This window comes from Esox lucius, chromosome 11 (assembly GCF_011004845.1).
Source record: "Esox lucius isolate fEsoLuc1 chromosome 11, fEsoLuc1.pri, whole genome shotgun sequence".
NCBI classification, from domain to species: Eukaryota; Metazoa; Chordata; class Actinopteri; order Esociformes; family Esocidae; genus Esox; species Esox lucius.
Window position 1 is genome coordinate 27875133 of NC_047579.1, and position 24051 is coordinate 27899183.

At 42.3% G+C, this 24051-nt stretch overlaps 5 protein-coding genes across 8 annotated transcripts; 1 reads left to right on the forward strand and 4 right to left on the reverse strand.

Moving 5' to 3' along the window:
- Positions 1–187: 187 nt before the first annotated feature.
- armc5 (armadillo repeat containing 5) lies at positions 188–7149 on the reverse strand. Of its 2 annotated transcripts, none has more exons than XM_010874145.3 (8): positions 6856–7149; positions 5643–6126; positions 5499–5529; positions 5304–5414; positions 4301–5195; positions 3369–4195; positions 3142–3274; positions 188–3060 (listed from the first exon to the last, which is right to left on the reverse strand). In XM_010874145.3, exons 2-8 carry the CDS (start codon positions 6042–6044, stop codon positions 1575–1577), a joined length of 3885 nt encoding a protein of 1294 aa, XP_010872447.2. In that variant the 5' UTR covers positions 6045–6126; positions 6856–7149; the 3' UTR covers positions 188–1574. The 2 variants fall into 2 exon arrangements, with proteins under 2 accessions (XP_010872447.2, XP_010872446.2); XM_010874144.3 differs by having other exon boundaries at positions 6843–7149.
- Positions 7150–7385: 236 nt separating this feature from the next.
- On the forward strand, positions 7386–8814 carry si:dkey-66i24.7. Its single transcript, XM_010874148.3, has 2 exons — positions 7386–7644; positions 7876–8814. The coding sequence occupies exons 1-2, from the start codon at positions 7557–7559 to the stop codon at positions 8475–8477; spliced, it is 690 nt and encodes a 229-aa protein (XP_010872450.1). The 5' UTR covers positions 7386–7556; the 3' UTR covers positions 8478–8814.
- On the reverse strand, positions 8601–11017 carry LOC105012958 (protein ALP1-like). 2 transcript variants are annotated; one of them, XM_010874147.4, is made up of 3 exons: positions 10122–11017; positions 9776–10016; positions 8601–9661 (listed from the first exon to the last, which is right to left on the reverse strand). In XM_010874147.4, exons 1-3 carry the CDS (start codon positions 10431–10433, stop codon positions 8934–8936), a joined length of 1281 nt encoding a protein of 426 aa, XP_010872449.2. In that variant the 5' UTR covers positions 10434–11017; the 3' UTR covers positions 8601–8933. The 2 variants fall into 2 exon arrangements, with proteins under 2 accessions (XP_010872449.2, XP_010872448.2); XM_010874146.4 differs by having other exon boundaries at positions 9776–10040.
- An 86-nt stretch (positions 11018–11103) lies between these two features.
- elob (elongin B) lies at positions 11104–16023 on the reverse strand. 2 transcript variants are annotated; one of them, XM_010874149.3, is made up of 4 exons: positions 15906–16023; positions 14372–14506; positions 13747–13855; positions 11104–12393 (listed from the first exon to the last, which is right to left on the reverse strand). In XM_010874149.3, the coding sequence occupies exons 1-4, from the start codon at positions 15906–15908 to the stop codon at positions 12281–12283; spliced, it is 360 nt and encodes a 119-aa protein (XP_010872451.1). In that variant the 5' UTR covers positions 15909–16023; the 3' UTR covers positions 11104–12280. The 2 variants fall into 2 exon arrangements, with proteins under 2 accessions (XP_010872451.1, XP_019906643.1); XM_020051084.3 differs by lacking the exon at positions 15906–16023 and adding an exon at positions 15030–15111.
- A 297-nt stretch (positions 16024–16320) lies between these two features.
- On the reverse strand, positions 16321–23230 carry LOC105012961. The gene is made up of 13 exons (XM_010874151.5): positions 22991–23230; positions 22482–22683; positions 22326–22358; positions 21756–21880; positions 21502–21610; positions 21346–21384; positions 21214–21267; positions 20785–21018; positions 19336–19442; positions 19077–19242; positions 18276–18354; positions 17085–17456; positions 16321–16940 (listed from the first exon to the last, which is right to left on the reverse strand). The coding sequence occupies exons 1-13, from the start codon at positions 23056–23058 to the stop codon at positions 16774–16776; spliced, it is 1755 nt and encodes a 584-aa protein (XP_010872453.2). The 5' UTR covers positions 23059–23230; the 3' UTR covers positions 16321–16773.
- Between the last annotated feature and the right edge of the window lie 821 nt (positions 23231–24051).

A 24051-nucleotide genomic window follows, 5' to 3' on the forward strand; every position in this document is an offset into this window, starting at 1 on the left:
AGTCACAACATCTGTCTGTCTAATGAACATAGGCTGCAATTTTCGGTTTTTTCTGAATGCTATATGTTGAATTGTTGGCATCATTACACATGGCCAACATTCATGTGGTTCAGTCATGTCATTTAGATTAAGTTTGACGCAAGTGCACTGGAACTGGAAGCAGATCAAAGTCGACAAAAAGACAAAAGGAAGTCTAAAAGATTTATTGAGGAGTATGGATTCACATGAGGCGAGTGAAAGCTAATCGGTTATTTTCTCCTTGGCTCTAGTCCTAAAGTTCTCTGTATTTACAGCATTTACAACATGGCATGGCACCCAGTCCAACCCTGATTATTCCAGTCATTGATACAGGACATTTACTCAACTGCTTTTCCATTCAAACTGAAAATATAACATGTTGACGTGAAAAAAAAAAAACATGTATATAATACATGAAGCTAATATGAATAAATTATAATACAATGTAATTTAGAGAGCCATGAGCTACTTTTTTCCCCAAGGCTATGACTGAGCACCCAACCTTAAAATATTGGCATGGCTCCTTTAAATATAAACGTAGGCTATTCCGAATAATGAAAACAAACAAAAGCTTAAATCTGTGACTTTGTAAAGACCAATGTTGGAATATTTGAGATTAAGATAGAGATTCACATAAAATGAAGGCTAACGTTCAAAATACATGTTTGACCATTCTGAAACGAAGACACGTAAAAAATAAAAGAAACAACACTGGCAAATGTTCATAACTTCAACCTAACGAAGGCTTCCATTCAACGGCGACAAATTTAAATGCCAGTATTCTAAGCTCAGTTCAAAGAAAATACGCGCATTTTCAGACCAGTACTTTCTCCATGTAGAAATCTCAAGATGGATGCTTCCATTGTATTTTTAACTCCACTGAAAGTTTTGTTACAAAAGAAACTGTCACTTTAAACAGCAAATGTACTCTAGCAAAAAGCTTGAAATACAGCGTGGGTGGTCTAACGTAGGATAAATTATGACATTGTAATGCTTCAAAGAGATCTTTTGTGTTGGTTAAATAGCAGCCATGCATCAATCATGTCACCACTGTACAACCTTCCATGGCCTAATTATTCTAAGGCACATCAAGCTGTTTTCTGTGCACTTTCACCACCTTGTGAAGACCCGATATGTCTTAATCTTCCGCTGAATAAACTGAATCCCAAATGGCGGTGGAAGGACGACCACAGCATAATCATCACTTGACTCCACTTTCACTTGAATATATTATTCTCTCAATATCTACCCAGGAAGGAATATCCGCCATTTCTCACAAAATGCATTTTAACAACAAAAAAGATCCCACCCGGTCAAACGATAAAAATTTGTTCTGTTAATGCTATATCGATACGTACGGTTTCATCAAACGCTGAGTTTTGCGTTTTATATACAACATGACTTCACTTGCACAGAAACTGAATTTAATGGCGGTTAGTGACAGACAAATCACATAGCATAATCTCATCCCGTAATCATCCCTGTATCCCGCACACATCCTCGGTTTCTCCTCAGTTTACATCCCCACACCAAGCTCCCGCTTTGCTCTTCCTCTCTCAGGTCAGAGCCCTGGTGGCCAGACTCACTAGGTCGCGTTTCAGAGTCTCTGTACAGTCTGCCTCTCGGGCCAGTCTCCGCAGGCAGTCTGCCGCTAGGGAGGAAGGGCGGGGCTGTGAGGACCCCTGAGAGCCCAGCAGCAGGGACAGGCAGGCCTTGCCTAGACCAGGGTAGCTGTACCGCTGGGAGAACCAGTACACCTGGGGTAGGAGGGCCCATCGATCCCTGACAACTTTTGAGTCTTGGGCACAGTCCTCCAACGGTTTCTGTGCGTTTGAAACACGCCGCAGCTTAGAAGAACGTCTCTTGAAGCATTTTGAGGCGGACCTTGACTTCAGAGGACTGACGCATGGTCGTGGCCCTGAGGTCTTTGGCACAGTATCATCGTTCTGGCCAGCAGCAGTGGCTGGGGGCTGCCTGGTCTCGTTCTGCTGAGAGGGCTGGAGTCCAGAACTATGTAGTGGCTCAGTCTGGCCTGCGGGGGCCAAGGAGTCCATCTGGGCTTCAGAACCACTCAGCTCCAGTCCAGACGTACGGTTGGCCAAGCTCTCATCAGCGGACTCCCCCTCCGACCCGTACTGGTCAGTGTTAGATGGAGGCTTCTTCCCACTGTCCGCAGTTCGACAGGCGGACTTGGCGGAGCAGTTCAGCAGAGACACGCACAGATCCTCCACATCCCTCTGCAACTCTGTCACCAGAAACCTACAGGCCCCCATCATGGTTTCAGCCAGTGGGGTCTTCTGGAAGCTCTGGGCCTCTGGTGACGTTTCCTCTGGGCTGTCCTTACAGACAACCAGTCCTTCAGAAGCCAGGCTTCCTAGAACCTGACACTGCAGCCGGCCCTCCCTCCCGGTGTCTTCGCCCTGGTCCTCGGCCGTCTCTCCATCCTGGTTCAGGCGACAGCCATGCAGATAGTGCAGCACTGGCAGCAGCATGCCTTGGGTCACGTCCCTGATGGGGATGGCCTCCCCTGTCCCTCCCTGGGCCTCTCCGAAGCCCCCCCTCAACAGGGCCCGGAAGTACTCGGACCCCACCACCTCAGTGCCCTCCGCCCCTGCCACGGCTTCCCTATTGGCTGACACCTGACTCCCGTCATCCAGCAGGAAGAGGAGGTCATAGGTTGATTCGTTGTAAGGACAAAGGCAGGCCAGACGAGGCATTTTTAAGGGAGGGGGTGAATATTTACTGGTCTCAGCGACCGACGACGGTTTGATGGGACTGAGTATCCTCGACCTTCGTTTGTCCAGTACAGTTTTGGGGAAACCCATCAGGCTGGAGAGGCAACCAATCAGCAGGGAAAAATATAAAGAGTGGACCTGGGGGGCAGAGACATGCTGAGGGAAGTTGAGACAGTCTGAGAGGAGTAGTCGGCATTCACTGCTGTGATGCTCTTCCTCTTCGTCATCCTCATTACATCCCAGAGGCTCCAGAGCCAAAAGAAGTCCACCGTTGTCCAGAAGAAGTTTCTTCAACAGAACCTTGTTCCTGTTAGGAAGACACAAACATGTCAGTGTACATCTCATAATGCTGTGTGAAATGACACCGTCACAATGTGCTACTACTCACCCATTAATAAGTGGCAGAGACAGGGCACAGTTCAGTTTGTCTGACTCTGTGCCGGACAGCATCACATGGCTCAGGACTCCAGAACCAAATCCAGACTCACACTGGACGCGCAGATTACTGAGCAGAGCTAGACCTAAAGACATTGGTGTATTGAGCGACAACATCAAAGCAGCGTAATGCAAGCTGAAAACACAACATCCTGTCACAACACGACCGCTGAAACTTACCCAGCTGCTTCACTTTGGCTTTGACTCTATCAGTTTGCCTCTCGCCAGCTCCCCAACTCTCCGGATTACTCCCTCTCTGGACGAGGTGGTGGCGGATCAGAGCCACTGAGCCGGTCCGGACCAGCGCCTGCAGACAATTGGGGTTGCAGCTCAGCCTGCATAGCATGCGGAAGCACCTGCCGCTGGGGTCCTGGTGCTGGCTGAGGTAAAACAGTAAGCCGGAGATGATGCCCGAGTTGACCAGGGCAGCACTGGGGTCGGTGGCGTGAGAGAAGCGCGAGAGGAGGAGAAGGATGGGCGACTCCGGGGCCCAGGGCTCAGGGTGGTAGGGATGGTTGTACGCCTGAGGTCGGGACACCGAGGGAGGGGTGTCGATGGGCACCACACTGGAGCGGCTGCTTGAAGTCACACGTGGCCTTTTCCTCTGAGGGGAGAACTTGGATGGGGAGGTGGGAGTGAGCGGGGGCTTCGCGGGGATAGGAAGAGAAGAGTTACAGGTGCCAGGCTGGGCTTGGGGGGTGGAGGTAGAGGAGGGTAGAGGGACGAACGCAGACAGGTCAGCGGCTTTTGAGGAAGACGGAATGTGGACCTGAGCCGGATCGCATGTTGATGTAGAGGGAGTGGAAAGAGTCCCAGATTCGGGTGGGGCTAAGGGAGTTGAGGAAGGTGGTGATCTTGTAGGAGATGAGCATTTTAAAGGAGAATGACAGCCAGAGGATGAAGTTTGAGGAGACGAAGAGGGGATAACCCAATCTGCCTCAGTGCCCCCAGAAGAGTCGAGAAGATCCCCCTCAGATGAGATCAATCCCTCGGACACCAACCAAGACCTGAAGGGGCAGCAGAATGACCGGTCAGATGAATATTTTTAAACATTAGAATAAATCACAGGTGTACAAACCCAGATGGGAGCAAAGGTGAGTCGGGTCACTCACCTCAGGCTTAGAAAGCTTGATGACCCAAGGACATGCTCTTTCCCCATTTCCTCTTTCCTGTTTCCCTCAGGGGGTGGGAAGTCAAATGAGTCAAAACATGTTGTAGAAAGCAGCTCAGAGGCAGAGATGGCGGAGGCGGCACTCACATCGGTCTTTCCAGCAGACGCCTCCTCACCTTTAGCCAGCTCCACTAACCGAGCGACTAGCAGGGGAACTAGTCCCAGATCTTGTAACTGTTCCAGGGCAGCTTCATCATAAACAAAGTCAACACAAGCCAGAATGACCAATCGGGCAAGGGGGTGGCTCCGATGGACACCCAGGAAGCCAATCAATACCTCCAACCCGCCACTCTCTTTCACCTTGGCCCGGTTCACTGCCTCTTTGCAGCATAAGCAGAGAGCCTTAAGGAATACTCCAGACTTGAGGCTGTCCTTCTTTACCTCCTCCGTAAACTTCTGGATGACACCCAAGGATCCCACTAGAGGACGTAAGCAGCCTTGAGTGCACATGTTGGCAAGCGTTTTCAAAGCCAGTTCCTCAAAGGGTTTTCCTGCCTCCCCCAAAGCCATGACACCTAGTTGAGCTAGAACCCCAGATCGGGACACCTCTCTGGCACACTCCACACCACAGCCCCTGGTGAGCTCATGGAGGGTCCGGAGAGCTGCCCTCTTCAGACCCAGAGGGTACTCAGGAGCAATAAGCGGGGCTAGGGCTGTCATAGTACCCTGGGTGAGCAGCAAGAGTCGGTTTGATGGGGTGTCTGCAAGGTAGAGGAGGGCACGGGCAGCGGACTGAGCACATTCTATTTTAGGGGTGGGGGCTTCCAGAGGGTCATCAGAAGGAGAGGATGGGGAAGATGACATAGAGACACAGAGGAGCAGGAGTGGAATGCCACCTGTGCAGAAGATAAAACACAGTCACATTTTTGCCCTTGACAACCATCAGAAAACCATCAACCATCAGAAAGTGACATGAGGACACCGGTAGAGAAGGTGAGACATACCGGCAGAGTGGATGAGCGTTGAACTCTCTGGGTCCATGGCCAAGTTACCCAACGCCCTGGCTGCTCTGTTCTGGATTGTCACCATGGCTACATTCTTCCTCAGAATATCCACTGAGAAAGATAGCAACAGTTTCAGAAATGTAAATATGCTCTATGTGAAATGAATCATTTGAAAGTCTTGTGATAGATACTTACCTACAGTAGATATTCCATCAAGCTTCCTAACCTTTGAGGGGAGATAAGATATTCCATGTCATAATGTAAGTGATCACTTTTCATTCTAAACATGCATTTTCAATTAATTGAAAGCCTGATTGATCCTACAACCTTCCGTCTCACCTCAACTCGTGTCTGTCTTTCAGTGCAGCAGTTGGCCAGGATGCTGAGGGCTAGGTCCAGAGTTTTCCTGGAACATTCAGGATGCTTGAGCAGGTCCAGGAGGAGGCGTAGTCCACCCTGGCCTCGAAATCTGGAAATCCCACTGCTTCCTGCTTTAATGTGCTGCGTGCGGATGGCCACCAGTGCTCGCCACTGCCCAACTTTGACCCTCTTTTCTAGCTCTTTGGGTGCATTGGAGACCGGTCCTGCTGTCCCTGGCTCTTGGCGCTCAGCTGTGGCTCTCCCAGATTTTGAGAGTTGAGACAGGCACCAGGTCAGAGAGGACTCTGGGGAAGCTGAAGACACTTCTTTGGCATTGCCTGTCCCACTTTTCCGGTTCCCTGGCACAGGTTTTGAGGCCATGATAACCTGAATGGCTTCCAACCCACAAGCACTTCTGCTTATCCTAACCAGTCACTTCAGACAGAAAGTGATGACATGAATGCTGATAGGGGTAGAGGGACAGAAATGAGGTATAGTTATTTTAGTTCATTTTACTTCAAAGCATTCTCTACATTATATAAAGATTACAGTAAAAAAAAAAAGAAGCTAAATCAAATGTTTTGTCATTTTTAATTTTTCCAAAGTAAAAAAGTCTGGAAATAACCAAAAGATTTACAAATATATGAGCTAAACTGATTAATAAAACTCCACCCAAATAATGTTAATGTCATGGAAACTGAAAGATGCTGTCGTTGGACCTTTGTCTCAGACAGATTGGCCCATATTTATACTATGATTTGTGGGTGACTTTCACACGATATTGAGGTAAAATGAGTGTGATATTTGTTATAAATTTCGACGTTTTTCATGTCATCGTCACCAATCGATAGCACTTAAACTAAAAAAAGATTTCACAACAATCACCAATCTGTATGCTAACTATGCTACCAGCTTATACGAACGGAGTGTAGCCGTTAGCATTAACAACTTGTTAACCCAAAAAGGAACATTTCTAAATGTTAAGCAGCGTAAACAACAAAATACATAAAAACTTGAGTAACTACATTGTGGGTTTGTTAAAATAAATTTGTCAAATTATTTGACAAAAATTTAATTTAAAACAGTTTGACTTCTAATAAAAACATCGTTCTGCGTTCCATTTAACCCTTCACCGCATTACTACGCATTTATACCAGCATGACAACTTAAATAATTTACCCTTTAACCCCACCTCTCAGCAATGCTGGTAGTTGGAGTTTGTAAACCTCTCGTCCACTCCCTAAAAAAAGGCTTCTTTACGTGAGAAGGCCCAACCAACAATTACGATGACTTATGGAGAAAATGCAAGTAATGCAAAGCTATGATTTCACTACCAATCTCAAGAGTAATAAAGTATTTGCAATTATCAATTATTCCCACCGACCTAATTAATTCAATAAAACGAAAAATAATCGTCTTAGCTAGCCGCTATCGCCATGTTTTAGCTGGACGATAAACAAGACGCGGCCAGGAAAAGGAGGAGGGATGTGTAAAGGGGTGGGACGCTCCATTTCACCATGGGCTTTGTAGTCGTAACTGCTTTCCAATTACCACAATTAAGCCATAATTAGTTATGGAGAAAATATTAATGAACACAATAATATATACATTCTCGTTAGAATATAAATATATAGAAACCAGGGTATATGGTTTGATTAGCACACAACAAATCTCGTTTCAGCAGAACTGTGAAAACTACATATTCCATATTGCTATATGATGTAATGGCTACAATCCGTGCGAGTTGGTGGAAAGAATTGTGGAGTTGTTATATTCATCGTTTTAGTTGATGCGAGAAAAATCATCGCTGTTTTAGTAGAGTTGTTAAATTATTCAATAGAATCGATTGTCATATGCAATCTCAAACAACTTGCTTTTTTATTAGTTAACAATATGGACATTGAGACAATTGTAACAGAGAGTGTTGAAGTAGATGAAACTCCAGCGGTGTCCAGTTTGGATCCCGATAAATCGAAAGCAGGTCAGTGCATCTCGTCAGCAGATTGCATTCATTCATCGTTTTATGCGAGGAGCACGATGAGTTTGTGGTTGCAATCACCGGTATTAATCAGAAACAATTGGTGTGTTCAAAGTTTCTCAATAGGTCGTTGCTTAAAACAGGTTATAAGAAAAATACATGATAACGTAAAACAAATTTACCAAAAATATATTTTTAATAATATATATATATAATTTTTTATTTTAACTACAGAGTTTGTGTGGACTTTACAAGCGACATGGCAACTTGTCCAAACCCGCCTAGAAATGGACCAGGACTTTGACCAGCCAGTGTGCAAGAAAAAGAAGTTATGGGAGACAGTGGCTGAGAGGGTTACAGCCAAGCTAAGGGCAGCTGGGAGCCCAGATGTTACAGTCAAGGCATATGAGTGCGACCTGAAGTGGCGGAATATGCTGGCCACATACAGGAAGAATGCTGAGCGGGCCAAGAGACTCGGGGTGCAAAGTGTTCACTGGGAGTTTTTCAAGGCAATGCATGAGGTTCTGGGAAAGAGCCGGGAGGAGATAGACACACAGCGCAGGAACAAACTCAATGGTACCAAGCTGGGCAAATCTATTGCCAGCAAGCGATTTACCCCGATCCTACCGACACCCTCCCTGACACCTGCCCCCTTCACCTCCAGGCCCCCTCAGGATGTTCTGCAGCTGTACATGGAACTGCAGGAGAGGAAGATGAACATGTGGGCCCAGCAGAAGGCCCTGGAGGAAAGGAAAATAGAAGCTATCAATAACCTAGCTCGTGCCATTTCCAGCTTGTCGCAGAGTCAAAATAGTGCCCAGCTGACAAAGGAGTAGCACACCGGAGCAAAGGGGTTGTCACTGAACAAGGACCCTTTTAGATTTAGTGTGATGAACGGAAGGTTGTCCATGGAACAAAAGACTGAATCTTGAAAATGTTTCGAAAGTGTTTCAACCATGTCATTGTATACTTTTTATTACACTGTACTAAGTTAACAAGCACCCATTATTAAACAACATTTAACAAAGGGAAAACTCCCTGTAAATAAGCCTACAATGGACATATTGTACATACAGTAGTTCTGCCATAGGACACAAATAATCCTACATATGGAAAAAATACAAAATATTGCTCTGATACTCTTCAAAATAAAACAAATGCTGTTTATCTCCATTCAAAGAAAGAAATTCTAGTCTTTGTCCATCCAATAACAATACATGGGTTTATACAGCTCTGAATCTTGCTTAGCATTGAATGTATTGTTTATTAACCTTAAACCATCCAACGCTGCTTTACGTAGTTCCCGATTCCAATTCTTTATAGAGCAAATCTGCAATGGCTTCTCTTCTTCTCACACCCTCTTCATCACAATCTCCTTCTTCCTCATCCTCTTGTGGCCCAGCCTCCCTCTCAACCTGTCCCTTTCTCACATCTCCCATATCAATAAATACATTGTGGAGTATGCAGGCAGTCAGGACGACTGCTTTGGCTCTCTCATAGTTACCCATGTCTAAATACCTGAGCCTTTGGAATCTGGCTTTTAGGTCAGCCACAGCCTGGTCCAAGACTTCAAAATGGGCCTCTAGGGACCTGTTGTAAAGATTTTCCCTGGAGCCTCGACCCACTACATACGGTGTCAAAATCTGGGCAGAGGCTGGGTATCCAACTCTAGCCACTAGGCAGGTACCTGGAGGCACCATTTCAGGGTGCTGCTTGAGTTTGTCCCTCAGATTACTGGCTCTATCCAGGTCAGATCCTTTGCTGATTCTGCAGTGCATCAACCTGCCTTTATGGTTACACACCAGCTCCAGGTTCAGCCAGGAGTCAGGATGGGCCTCCCTTTTCATCCGCTTTAACTCTGGAACCATGCTTTCTACATCCTGTTTGCCAATGGGTAGGCGAATAGGGATGCGTGTGTGCCCCAAGACTCCCAGGACCCTGGGAACCCCCTTCTCTTCCAGGCCCCTGGCTTTCCTCAGCAGACTGGAGAGGGGAGGAAGGTTTTCTACAGCATTTATCCCTGGAGGTAAAAGGGCCAGAAACAAACATGGGTGCTGGAGGAAATGGTGTGTAAAATGTTTAAGGGTGCACATTTCAGGACATTAATTGATCTACAATTAAGCAATGTACATACCAGTTGGCCATGTAATTTTTTGGTCCTGAAGAATGTTCACACGCTCACAAAAAGAAAAGAATATTCTATGGATGTTTCCCTTCTCCAGGCGGAAAGTGGTAGAGACAGACCGATAGCTAAGGCGCTTGGAAAGAAGGGTGAGTGACAGGAGTACGGTGTGGGATAGGGATAACCGGGCACGTCCTGCCATGCGGCTCTGGTTGTATTTTGAGTTTGAATTCTGGAGTAGATTCATAATGTACTGAGGAATAAAAACAAATAAGATCTGTGGATAGGAATGTGGAAAATAGATGCCATCTTAAAGTGAGAATGGAAAAAAGTGAGAACTTGAATACGGGCATACTACCTGAACGGTGGAGTTTTCCGGACAACCAGATGGTTGAGCTTCAGATTCCTGTTCTACGGGCGGAACGGTTATACCGATAACTTCTGTTTGAATTTGGTTTTGCATTTGGGGATCTTCTTGCACCTTCTGAGACAGCTGCATGTTGATTGGTGCAGCATCTCCCTGAATCTTGGACAGGAGATTAGCTTCCAGAATGTCCTCCACGGCTTGGTCCAGGCGTTGGTCCAATTCGCCTTGAGAAAGAGGCTCCCATTCACGCTGCATCATTTCGAGTACGGCTCGACCAGCTGATTCGGCGTAGGAGTTATCCATGATATAAGATTTTGTGTGGCGCTAGGAACAATAACCGTTTAATGGTCACAAACACGGTATAAATAACGTATATTTTGATCTACTACTTTAACGTAGTTCAGCCAACACTAAATTACTAGCGAGCTAGCGAAAATATCTGGAACGTAGCATTAGCTTTTTAATCAGAAATAAACAAATGGTAGTTAGCTAGAGTTCGGTGTGCAGTCATGTTTTAATCTTAACAGCCACTAATGTAGTTTGCTAAGTCACCAATGATTCTCGGAGTAAACTGTTCGGTTAGCCATTTGCTAAAAATATAACGACCCGATATAAACCTGCTTGGGTATATTCATTATACCTCGAAATGTATTGTGTTAACGGAAACAACTCATAACGGGACGGTGAAGGGATCACCCGAATTGTCCAATAGAAAATCTAGCTTTGAATAATTTGCAATAAAGTGTGCGAAATAAATTGTGTGATAAGAATGGCATAGACGTTGCCTCCTTTTGGTAGTAGAACGCAACACGTTGTCGTACAAACCACGAAACCCATCCAAATTTACTGTTGAAAATACCTATAGATTTGATCAAATGAATGCCAAACGATTATGTTACGTAAATAACAGGACAACAAATTTCACAGAATAAAGTGCATTAACAAAAGCAATAACAATCTAACACACAGGAAGTGAAAAACAAAAGTTTTAAATGTCAACTCAAGACAATTACAGCTGTTGGTTGTATCATAAAGTACTGTTTTTATGAATTTGTTGGGAAACAATTTCCATTATATCGAAAGGGGCATGATGTTAACCCAGACACCCCAATTCTGGGGTTCTTCGACAGCCCGTTTTACACCCATTTCAATTAAAACACCAGTTGTTTGAACCTTTGTTTGTTTATCATCCAAGTTGAAGATCTCTAAACGAAACAATAGTTCCAATTTCCTTTTCCCCTTTGGTTTTGTAGAAAAAGTGGGTTCGGGTGAGTGTTGGTCAAATGAACAATTAGTAAACAACATTTTTACAGACAGAATCAGGAAAACACACACAGGAAGTCAAGTGCAAGGTAAAAAGTTAAACAAGCAAAACAAATAAAAAATAAATTAAAAAAAGTGGGCAACAGAATACCTTTTGATGACATTTTGAACGATTGTACATCTTCACATTATCCTGTGTGTTTGTCTCTGTGTGCGAGTACTCGTATTCCGTTATACATTAAGTCCTGGCATCAACATTTATTTCAGATCCATTTCATGCACATGTTCTCTAGATATGCTACTACCATACAAACTCACAAACCCTTGCTGTTGCTCAACCAACCCAAGGAGTAATTAAAAATGCTAAATTATAATATTAATATTGAATAAAGAAACACAAATGAAACCAGCAAGAGGGCATTCAAAAAGAATAAAAGCCACTCCCATCAAATCCCAACCAAGCCCAAAAATACAAATCACATAAGGCTATACCCTCTCCAAAACATCCAAAACAAGGCTTGTATGAATTAAATTAGAAGTTTGATTAACACGTGGTCTTGTTTAAACCAACCCCTTTACTGAGTAACAGTTGCACGACAAATCAGAAATGTTGAAGGATCTTATGAGTGAATCTAAACATGCGTGAGTCTAGTTCAGGAAAAATGTGACAACATGTGAGTTTGAAAATACACCCCCCCCCGCCATCTGAAAGAAGGAGTTCATGTTCTTCCTGTAGAGTGAAAGATATGACAGGTACTCATATGTTACCCTACTGCAGTCTGTAAAGCCTGTCCATCTAACCAAAAGCACCACTTCCCAGATTTCACCCCTCCCCTTGCCCATGTCCTCCCTCCCTCCCTGCTTCCTTCCTTCCTTCCTTCCTTCCTTCACTGTACAGCCTGCTCATTGGCTGTGCTGCCTGAGTCCTGAGGCTTCATGACGTCAGGGAGCTCTGGGGGGCTGGAGAAGGGCTCAACTCTCAGCTGCTCAAATGCATCATCTGTTGGAGACAGAGATTCAGGTGATAAGGAGGGGGTGAAGAGTATCAACAGAAAGCAAATAATGGGCGTAGGAAGGAATGTACTTGAGTTAGATTTCCACAGCAAACTATTTTACAAGCATTCTGACAGAGATGCCTTTCAGCTAAAGTTCAAAAACAGGCGAAATACTAATTGAAACAAACATGAATGCATTCCTGAATGTTCAACAACAATATTTTTTGAGAACTATATAAAAAAAAGAATAAAAGAAAACAAGTCCAGGTTTAGTCCAGGTCACAGCACTTACTGCAAGCTCAAAAATGATTTCAATTGTGTTAACTTGCCTTGTTTATAAAACTATCCAAGGCCTTTGATACAGTTATTCATAAACATTTACTAAACCAAGCTGACCTTTTTAGGTTTGAGAAGAGTCAGCAGCTTGTGGTTTCAAAACTATTTCAATGTCAAAACTCAGGCTATTGGAAAAGAGGTTACAGCTGAATTTCTGGAAGTGGACAAAGGGGTATTCCAAGGAAACATTGAGTCCACCATTGTTTACACAATAAATATTAATAATTGGAAATCCTGACCATTTTTACTCTTTTTTTTAAAATACTTTATAATTTTGTTATCCACTACACATTCTATATACCAATATATTTCTTAGGATTATCAAGCTGTAGTCACTCAGTAATCCTACATGAGTAACTCATAAATGCACATGCTATTCTGTAGTATCAATAACTCCCATGGCCTTGCAATTACAACCTTCAACATATTTAACAAGCTTATTCATATTAGTATATCGGTATTTAGTTTGCTGAAAATGTAAAACATTAGTAAAGAAGTTGTCTGTCTGAAAATAAATTACAGTTAACTTACGTCTGTTTTATATTATAGGGATATCATATTGCATTAACTAAGTAAAACCCTGACTGTTAGGAATGCACTAACCCTGACTGTTAGGAATGCACTAACCCTGACTGTTAGGAATGCACTAACCCTGACTGTTAGGAATGCACTAACCCTGACTGTTAGGAATGCACTAACCCTGACTGTTAGGAATGCACTAACCCTGACTGTTAGGAATGCACTAACCCTGACTGTTAGGAATGCACTAACCCTGACTGTTAGGAATGCTCAGTATGAAATGCTTCGTGACCTTGAACAAATTTAAATCACTGCTGGAAATGTCACTTTAGGACAAACGTGCCATCTTTTGATGTATGATTATGTGGTTGCTTGTAGAAATGTTTGTGTGCTTTTTATCAATTGTAGGCAAAATAATTATTATATAAACAGAACACGCTTGCAAAAGAGTATACATTCTCAATGTTTTCCCCCTAATTAAATAAAGGTATATAAACACTCACCACCAAGACGGAAAGCTAATCCAACAGTGGCCGGGGCCTGAGGTCTGGCTGTCTGGTTTGTAAAGCCACAGTCTCCAAGTGTCTTACTATCCTCCAGCAACATATCATCCTAAGAGATGTCAGAGCAAGGGTAAATATTTTACAACACTGCCAAGAAAGCAAAAACATTTCACTTAATCCAGCCAAATAGAAGACTGCAACTAGTCAGTAGAAAGGAACGAACCACAGGGCCAGATTATTTTTAAGAACTTAGACCTTGGCCCAACATCAATAGGCCACCAACATGACATATGGTAACCAATTGGGGTTGCATGAGTTGCAAGGTGAGGGCTGTTATTATGCCGATAAAATACTAGCCATTCAGACATTTCTCACCTAGTAAATGTGTAAACGGACCTTCCCAAGCACTTTGTGAGTACAGCTGATTTAGCCTATGCCCACAACTGCTTATACAGGACAGAAACTAGACTTTTTGGGATTGTTTTAGTTAATGAAATTCTCTTCCTCCTAGACCAAAGAAATTCTATGTTCAGGAAAAACAGTAATTTCCATTGGCCTGGCCATTAAGATTTTTTCTCTCTCACTTAGGAGCAGTCCCAAACAAGGGGTATACATGCACTTATACCTTATACAGCCTCTGTTCCTCTGGTGCTCTCTTTAGAATACCCTCCACTATGCGCTTCAGCTCATAGACAGTAGTGGACTCTTTGGCATCAGTGAAGATGGTCGTCTTATGACGCCGGATCATCAGAAACACATCCTAAAAAAAATACAGCAAATAAGGAAGATAAGGCATTTGGTCAAAATACACTTGTTCCCCAAATGTTTTCAGACCATGGTCCACTGCTCTCTACTTTCTATCTAGCTAACAGACCAGGAAACGCCAAGAAACCAGGAATAGGACTGATAAACATGTGCTACCTTTGACATTTCACGTAGTCTAGTACTTAATGCCCTAGAGTGTATGAGGAAGCCCATCTTAAAACCAGTGTAACATCTTAGAGGTTTTATATATAAGGAAAAACTGAGCAGCAAGACCTGCCACCTGAATGGTTTTAAGTGCTGGAGATACGACCATACCTGTCTAATTAAAGGCCTGAGCGGCCAAGGGATAGTGGGGAAAGTGTACCCCATTCATTAAAGTTTAATGAATGGGGTACATGAGAAGGAAAAACAACTATCATGTGAAGACAAGTTGTTCAGCCACCAAGCCTGGGTCCACCAACAACTTGACAGAGAGGAGTCTATGGACTAGTAGGTTTAAACTCTCAGAACTATCTTACCGTGGAGAGGAAAATGCAAATATTTCTGATGACTGACAAACAAAAATACAAACAGCTTCGACAATGCTGAACAGATGCACTGATTTTACCTAACCTTGATACCAGTTACTTAGGCTGCTAGCCATTTCATTAACACTGATTACATGATTAGTTACGCCTTCTGGGTAGCAGGTTCCTACCCAAATTCCAATGCACTTGGGTCAGCTAGTCAGAAACCAAACATATAAGCTAACTACCAATTAATGACTTCAGCTAACTACGCTTGCGTAGTCTATAGGCGTTAAGCACTGTAGCTATCCTTGACAGAGTTGTTGTTGGCTACTATGTTGATCTTTTTAGACAATGTTAGGTAAATCTCCGATAAACTACCTCACCCGATGCGTCAAACCTGATAAATTGTTAACTTGTTAAGTAACTGCAGCTTCTCAGCGAACGGTATCTAGTAATTAGCCGTATTAATAGTAGTTGTCAATAGTTAATATACGCTAGCTAGTTAGCGTACCTACAGTACAGTAACGTTGGTTTTCATGGACAATTAGGTTCGAGTGTCACCGAGGGCAATATGTTGGCTAAATGACAAAGAGAGTTAACCAACGTCAACTAGCAAGTTCCTGCTAGTAAACGTTTAGCTAGTATTATGCATTTTCTCGTTAGCTAGCCTTACCATAACAAAAAGCTTATTGCAGCTGATCTGCTAGCTAGCGTTAACCAGCGAAACAAAGGGATCCATGTCTATCGTTAACCAACTATAGGTTTTAATGGAGTGAATTCCAACGGTTTCTATAAGTCCATATTTAGTTAAAGAAAGTGGCAGTTAAGCACACAGATGTCAAGTTACTGCTAGTTTTAAAAATAGATTATTTATCTCTTCCTCACCATTTCTCTCGGTCGGTTACACCGTCGCCTCCGCTATCCCACGCTGCACTGCGAGAATAATCACAAAACGCTCTCATCAAACCGCTCGACCAAGCGCAACGTAATATTTGCCAGGAGGGGTCATATGCAGTGATATGAAGTAACAACCACAACACCCCAATGTCTTTAGTGTTGTGGTTGTTACCACAACATATTACAAAATATTTGTGTGTTTGTATATATATATATATATATATATATATTTATGAAGATACAGTATATTATATAAAGTATGATTGTTTCAGTCTGCTCAAGAACATTTAATTCATTTAAAATTCCTTAAATTAGACAAAATAATCTATAAAATCTTAGCTCCACAAATGTGGGACTATACAAGCTATTCTCACACTAGCACCAAACACAGGACTACAAGTACTTAAAGTTATTCTATTTCCAACCTTTATTTGACAATACTGGCATACCGAATACTGTCAATTGTAACCATGGTTTCTATACATGTGATGAAAATAGCTAGACATTAATAACAAATCTTCATATCCGCCGTAGTCAAGATTACAGAAAGTGTAAATCTAAATACAGCTAGAATGCATACATTTCTCTCAACAAAACAATGTTTACAATGTAAAACAGAAATACTTTTAACAGAAAGCTGTGTCAGTGTCACTAATCCATCTAATTCAGTATGTTTTGGCTGTTACTGAATAGATCCAGTTAGTGAAACTCCTGACTTGTGTTCTCCTCCAATGTCAAACAAACATTGAATCGAAAGTGTTTCTCATAAAAAATATCACAGTCTGAAAAACATGTCATTTATTCTCAAAAATGTCAACTGGACTGTGCACAACTGAGCGCTCATCCAATTCATTCTTCAGTCTTCCATTGCATGGTGATCTTCAGACAATGGTTCACTGTCACTGTTAATTTCAGTGCTACTGTTGGTGTTGGGGTGACTGTCAGGACCACCGTTTGGGTTAATGTAACTATCAGCGTTACTCCTAAGTAAGGAGATCCTTACAGTTTCAATGCCAACCATGGCTGAAATAAAAGATGAGAAAGAAAACATGTTGAACAAATTACATCAATTATGTACTAACCACACACCTGATATATAATCTACATCAGTTAACACAGTAAAGTGTCATTTACACCAGCAATTTGTTACAACAATTTTATTCCTACCATCCGTGCCACCGTCTGGGCCAACATCCGCGTGAAAGTGCGGACCATCCTCCGGGGGAAAGTGTGGGCCGGCCTCAGCCTGACACTCCGGGCCGGCCTCAGCCTGACACTCCGGGCCGGCCTCAGCCTGACACTCCGGGCCGGCCTCAGCCTGACACTCCGGGCCGGCCTCAGCCTGACACTCCGGGCCGGCCTCAGCCTGACACTCCGGGCCGGCCTCAGCCTGACACTCCGGGCCGGCCTCAGCCTGAAAGTCAGCGTCGGTTTGATCATCTGGGCCAGCATTACAGTCAGTGTTTTTCCGAAGGAAGGAGATCCTTGTTATTGTGCTTTTTCCTGAAATTCCCTTTCCAGATTCAATGCCAACCATTTCTGGGGAAAAAAGATACATCGGAAAACAACATGGTCAAAAACATGAACAAATTGCAACAATTATGATAAATAAATGCTAAATGTGGTAACACTTTATTTGGATAATCAATCAGTTGAGCCTTTACAGACCATCAATAACATTTAAATCAACTAATGCAACCTGAAATCTCATCTCCAACCTAACCATTCTAAACCTAACCCTAATCTTAATCGTAGTGAGCATTTACTTTGTTTTTAATAGTTTATTAACAGTATAAGTATCTGTAGCACATCTACAGATCGTCATTTTGACTATCCAAATAAAGTCTAACCATATACGTAAAAGTCACAGGTAAAAGCCACATGGAATAGAAGGTTTGTCTAGTCAGTAGCATGACTTGTCATTAGCTAGCAACTGTACATTGTTGCAAATTTGATAAGAACATCTGGTACCCATTTTGTTTATGGTTTTAAAACAAATAAGTGAGTTGTGGGTAGCCAAAAAGGATTCATTTTTAAAAGTAAGACATTAACACTTTAGAGCAGCTGGGGCTAATTTGGAGCAACACTAAAAAATTCAAGACATTTTGAGTCCTGACAGTATTACCTATTTAACGCGTTTCTCACATGCACCAGGCAAATGTGTGAACAAGATCACATTTTAATGTAATTTGCGTTGAATCATTTAATTCAGTAAAAACTGAGAATCTGCAGTTCTGGGTGCAGCGTCCATCAGCCATACACCTGGTCTACACTAGAACCATTCAGAGCGCTGTTGTCTGTGGAGGAACGGCTCCATTCAGAGTGTGGTAGATCTTACAGCAGACAGGTTGCCCTCACCTTGCGTGTCATTGTTGTTCCCAGCCTCTTCGTTTGACTGGACTGCAAAGGAAGTCTCTCTGAGCTCTGCAGGACTGAACTGTACGACACATGCAGTACCACGACAATCATGAGTATTCACTTCACTTGTTAGGTTACGAACTGGTCGTTATGAGCAAATAAACACTTACTGTCCAGATTAATATACATGGGCATCTCGGAAAATTTGAATGCCGTGGAATAGGCCGGCCGGCATGAGGATGTCAACATTCCTGTATTGTACTTTTTTTTATTCTAATAGATACTGGATTTTTGATTTCCATGAGCTGTAAACCATAATCATCAAAATTGAATCAAAAAAGGCTTGAAATATTTCACTTTATGTGTAATGAATCAAAAATAAATGAAGGTGTCAGTCTTTCATTTGATCTACAAGAAAAAAAAAGAAAAAACTTTTCCACGATATTCCAATTTTCTGAGATGCACCTACATACACAACTCCGGAAGAAATGAAGAGACCACCGGACCTTTTTCTTTCCTTTCCAAAAAAGTCGAAAAGAAAGGTTTTGAGTGAGGAACAGAACGGTTAAAATGAAGAGACCACTGCAAATTGAACGCTTCTGTTCCGAACTCAAAACCTTTCCTGGGAAGGAAAGAAAAAGGTGCAGTGGTCTCTTAAATAAAAACATACAGCTCCGGGAAAAGATTCAGGTGATGTAAGAGTTCTGCACAGTACCGTACAACACCTCTAAAGTCACTCAGCCAAGTATTGAAAGTTTGAAGAAACCCAACGAATAGTCATCAACAACAAAGTCCACTTACAGACAGATCCCTAGGGGTGGGGACCGGCTGTGGTCCTCTGCAACACAGCAGAGAGAAAGGCCTCTGCTTCGTCTTTGGATGCTCATTGAAGCACAGGCTAAACACCTTAGCAGGAAGGCAGACGTCCCAGTTCTCTGGTTGGTCTTTCAGAAGATCAGAAACCATCCTGTTGTAGTAAAGGCCCCCCATTGTCAAAGTACAGTTATAAACTAAACATTACTATGTCTAAAACACACCTTAAAGCATCTAAAACACAAACCTGCTGAGTAAGGTCTGTGTGGCCAGATCCAGTGATCCAACTTGTCGATGACGATATAAGAGAGAGAACCCTTTCAGCTTCAACTGACTGTTCAAGGCAAGGTTTATCTAAAACATAAATATTATTGTACAATTTGGCATTGATTTTTAAAATATGACTGATCATGCAAAGAAATTATTTTATTTAAGGATAGTGATCATATGAAGACATTTATTATCACATAGTTGTTTGGCTCCTTTTTAAATCATAATGATAACAGAAATCACCCAAATGGCCCTGATCAAAAGTTTACATACCCTTGAATGTTTGGCCTTGTTACAGACACACAAGCTGACACACACAGGGGAAAATGGCAATTAAAGATGAATTTCCCACACCTGTGGCTTTTTAAATTGCAATTAGTGTCTGTGTATAAATAGTCAATGAGTTTGTTAGCTCTCACACGGATGCATTGAGCAGGCTAGATACTGAGCCATGGCAAGCAGAAGAGAACTGTCAAAAGACCTGTGTTACAAGGTAATGGAACTTTATAAAGATGGAAAAGGATATAAAAAGATATCCAAAGCCTTGCAAATGCAAAGAAAGATTTCAGCCAAAACTACCAAAAGATTTGTTTGGGATAAAAAAACCGACAGGTAACCTCAGGAGAACTACAGGCTGTTCTGGAAAAAGACGGCATGGTTGTTTCAAGGAGCACAATATCACGATACTTGAACAAAAATGAGCGGCATGGTTGAGTTGCCAGAAAGAAGCCTTTACTGCACTAAAGCCACAAAAAAGCCTGGTTACAATATACCTGTAATTTAGAGTGACCAGACCAAAATAGAGCTTTATCGTCACAATCATAAGCACTGTTTGGAGAGGGGTCAACAAAGCCTATAGTGAATAGAATACCATCCCCACTGTGAAGTATGGTGGTGGCTCACTGAGGTTTTGGGGGTGTGGGAGCTCTAAAGTCAATCTTGTGAAAATGGATGGCAAGAAGAATGCAGCATGTTATCATAAAATATGTGGTTCATGCAAGATGACCAAAGACTTTGCATGACCTGGAGGCATTTTGCCAAGGCGAATGGGCAGCTATACCACCTGCAAGAATTTGGGGCCTCATAGACAACTTTTACAAAAGACTGCATACTGTCATTGATGCTAAAGGGGGCAATACACAGTATCAAGAACTAAGGGTATGCAGACTTTTGAACAGGGGTCAGTTCATTTTCTTTGTTGCCATGTTTTGTTTTATGATTGTGCCATTCTGTTATGACCTACAGTTGAATGTGAATGCCATAAGAAATAAAATACATGTGTTTTGCATGCTCACTCATGCTTTCTTTACAAATGGTACATATATAACCAATTCTCCAAGGTTATGCAAACTTTTGTGCACAACTGTATATTAACCAACCTTGATAGAATAAGTACAACACCATTTAATAACCTGTTTTGCCTCACCTTACTGGTAAACTTCCTCTTCAATCGAACAAGGATTCCAAAGGGGAAGCCAAAGTGGGAGATGACTTCAGCCACATGCTGTGCCACATCCACGGAGCTACAACTCCTCAGGGGGAAGGCCTCAACCCATTTGGAGTAGAAGTCTGTCAAGGTCAGGATGTACTGGTGCCCGTTAGGTGTCAAGGGCAGAGGCCCTCTAATGTCCATACCCAGCCACTCCCAAGCTTCTGTGATCTGGGTAAGAACGGGAGACAGTGTATAGGTCTGTTGACAACACATTCACACACACTGTTCCTCAGACTATTACTGGTTGTAGATTCAGAGGGCGACTGTCACAATGAAGACATAAAGGAGAGGGCAGGATATGCTCAACTAGTTGGAGGCACTAAACCTAGCCCTGCATTACACTGTCTGTTTATCCTTCCTTACCTCTATTACATGCTTGAGGGGCGGAAGTTGAAAGTCCATGTTCTCACATGCTACCTGCAAATTATCATCAGTGGCGTTAATTAATTTACCATCAAATAAATATTTGGCTATTCAACTGAATACACAACTAACCTTTGGGGCAACATCATCTTTGAATGCCCAGCGAATACTCTGCAAAGATGAGCGTGGGAAACATTAGAAAACCTTTCTACTGAGAACAAAGCCCAATCCATAACCCTGCATATCCAGCAGAGCAACTGTTAAATCGGACCACACCGAGCCACTCACGTGTGGTAGACAGTAGTCACTGTGGAAGAATCCTGGGAGGGATTCAGCCATTTGTATTTCTTCATCTACGTGGATATACCAACTTGAAGAGGTCACTTTTTCTGGAACTCTGAGGCATGAAAAAAGTTGACAAAGTTGAATATTAAAAACCAGTATATGTAAAAACCATTCAGCTCTACAGTGATCTGCACTCAAAAGTGTGCAAGAACACGAGAAACCAGATTAGGTTTATTAAAATTCCCACGGGTACGTACTTAGAGTGTTTAGACGGTGTGCTGTCCTCTGACGTGTTGTGGCAGCTCAGTGTCATGGAAGATTTAGCCATTTTCGCAGTGGAGGCAGGAGTATACTTTCCTGGCATTTCATCATTCAAAAACCTCTGCTTGCCAAAATAAAACAGAATGACGGTCATTGATGCATGAAAACCGTCATTAATGCAAACTTCTATGCAAAATATGTAAATGTAGCCTGTGCAACAGTTTGTTTAACCAGTAAAAACAAAGCAGAGTTATCACATACAATACAATATCAATATGGACACTAATGTGCTGTGTTTAATGCCAAATAGAACTGAAGATAGTTATTGGACACTCCCATAACAGAGTCAACACCAAGTCTTACAATGGGTTAGAGCAGCAAGATGGTACTCAAGAGGCACTTGAGTGGCCGACATTTAAACAGGACATTGTCTGAAGTAAATTCAGGGTATTCCTTTGATGCTGGAATCCAGTTTTTGATAAAAACTTGAGTATGAAAGTCCCTGCTCAATCCATACATTTTAAAACGATGGGTTAAGTTAATTTGGCTAATTTTCAATGACTTACCCCAGCTCTTTTACTCTGTGGGTGGATGGACGCCTGTAGAATAAATTGTATTGAATCACACGTTTACTAAATGTACAAAATCATAGACATCATTATCAGCCCACTGACTGTAGGGTACACCTAGTTAGATACGTTGTTTGGATGCAGAAAGCATACCTTCTTCTTTTGAATGTTATCTGGGAAATCAAATATGGTCGGGACAGCATCTGGCACGAGGTGTAAACGTTTGTTCATCCGACGAATGTACTTTTCTTCAAAATGATCTGAGCACACACGGTGGTGACGTTGCGGATTCCAGTCTTTCCACTTCATATTAATAATCCATCGTTTTCGTCTTTCGGGATCATTTTTAGGGAAGCTATAACAAAAACAATCATACATCCGCAAATTAACATACGAGTTAGTAGCTATATATTATTATGTTAGGTTTCTTAAACCTCCCATCAACTGTACTTAACTCGCTAGCTAACACGGTAACTTAAAGTTACAGTCTGTGAAATAATGTAACATAAAACATTTTCTTGTTATCCAGAATTATTATTTTTCCAATGTATCATGTTTGCGTTTGAATCCTGTCACAACTGCACTGTACTAGCTTGCTAGTTAACAAGATATAACTTCAGCATGCTCTAGCTTCATCTGAAAGTGAAGACAAGGATTTCAACCTAAAAAATCCTACACCAGCCTTCGGACATCTATTTTTGCAGTTGTATGCTGAACATAGTGTTGGCATTTCTGTCGCTGTATTACAGGATAAAATATAAAATACGTGGAACAACTAGACACTGTTCTCGCGGATGTTGACAACGGAACCATGACCTATGACGCGATGTTATGGGTGTGTTCAGTTCGCTTGAACGTTTGCTATGCTGCGAAACGTTTTTTTACCGAACGGAATATATACGAATGTATCCCCCATAAAGGTCTTGCCACGCCAAGTTCTTAAACGACGAAGAATCTTTTTTTCAATTATTAACAGCCTAAAATATATATTACAAGTTTTTCTTGGAAAGCTGTTTCTTTGAGTGTTATTTTATGCTATATCCATCAATATCATAAGCTCTTGGAACTAACTAAAAGGTTCTATCAGCGGATAGCAAAGTTCTGAGATATTGAGTACAAAATATATACACTTAATGTCTTAATCATAAACCATGTTGTTCATACATGCTTATTGATTAATTATCAATACTGAATGCTCGATGGTTGTAAGCAATATGGGGCGGGGGCATTTCAGAAAGCAGGGTTAATATAGGCTACTCTGAGTTCAAACCACAACTCTGGGTTCACTGACTCTGAGCTGTCAAAGTCAGAGTTGACGGTTTCAAAACAGGTGGAAACAATGGAGTTAAGTTAACCCTGAGTAAAGCACGTGCATGAGGAGATAAAAAGCCATCATCTACGGAACGCAGACAACAGGATTCACCATGGCAACAGGAGAGAGGGACTTTTAGTTTCTTTTAAGATTATCATTATTTTGCAATCTTTGTATGGGGTTTATTAATTGTATGGCGGGATTAGTCTTTAAACTGGGTGGATATCGGGGCGCTGTGATTTATTGTGTAGATTCAATTACATGGATTGATGGGTTATGAATTGGTCTGGTATTGCGGTCAGAATGTATGCCTATTTATGAGGGTGTGTAGTGCCCTATGCACTACATAGGGTGTGCCCTTCCTCGGAGTGTATCACAATATTGTAGTGGGTATACACAACACTTCTACTA

Bases quoted from the DNA above. Each gene is read 5' to 3' on its own strand.
- armc5 (XM_010874145.3), bottom strand. From the start codon at position 6,044: ATGGCCTCAAAACCTGTGCCAGGGAACCGGAAAAGTGGGACAGGCAAT. The intron at 5,196-5,303 runs GTATGTCTCACC...TCTTCTGCACAG, and splicing joins AACGCTCATCCACTCTGCCG to GTGGCATTCCACTCCTGCTC. The intron at 3,275-3,368 runs GTAAGTTTCAGC...CAATGTCTTTAG, and splicing joins AGCCAAAGTGAAGCAGCTGG to GTCTAGCTCTGCTCAGTAAT.
- si:dkey-66i24.7 (XM_010874148.3), top strand. From the start codon at position 7,557: ATGGACATTGAGACAATTGTAACAGAGAGTGTTGAAGTAGATGAAACT. The intron at 7,645-7,875 runs GTCAGTGCATCT...TTTTAACTACAG, and splicing joins TCCCGATAAATCGAAAGCAG to AGTTTGTGTGGACTTTACAA.
- LOC105012958 (XM_010874146.4), bottom strand. From the start codon at position 10,433: ATGGATAACTCCTACGCCGAATCAGCTGGTCGAGCCGTACTCGAAATG. The intron at 10,041-10,121 runs GTAGTATGCCCG...TCCTATCCACAG, and splicing joins CGGAAAACTCCACCGTTCAG to ATCTTATTTGTTTTTATTCC. The intron at 9,662-9,775 runs GTATGTACATTG...TTTTACCTCCAG, and splicing joins AAAAATTACATGGCCAACTG to GGATAAATGCTGTAGAAAAC.
- elob (XM_010874149.3), bottom strand. The intron at 13,856-14,371 runs GTATAAGTGCAT...GACATCTCTTAG, and splicing joins AGGAACAGAGGCTGTATAAG to GATGATATGTTGCTGGAGGA. The intron at 12,394-13,746 runs GTGAGTGTTTAT...TGTCTCCAACAG, and splicing joins ATTAGCTTTCCGTCTTGGTG to ATGATGCATTTGAGCAGCTG.
- LOC105012961 (XM_010874151.5), bottom strand. From the start codon at position 23,058: ATGCCAACACTATGTTCAGCATACAACTGCAAAAATAGATGTCCGAAG. The intron at 21,019-21,213 runs GTAAGGAAGGAT...GTTCTTACCCAG, and splicing joins CCCTCAAGCATGTAATAGAG to ATCACAGAAGCTTGGGAGTG. The intron at 18,355-19,076 runs GTAAGTGGACTT...TGTGTCGTACAG, and splicing joins CCACCCCTAGGGATCTGTCT to TTCAGTCCTGCAGAGCTCAG.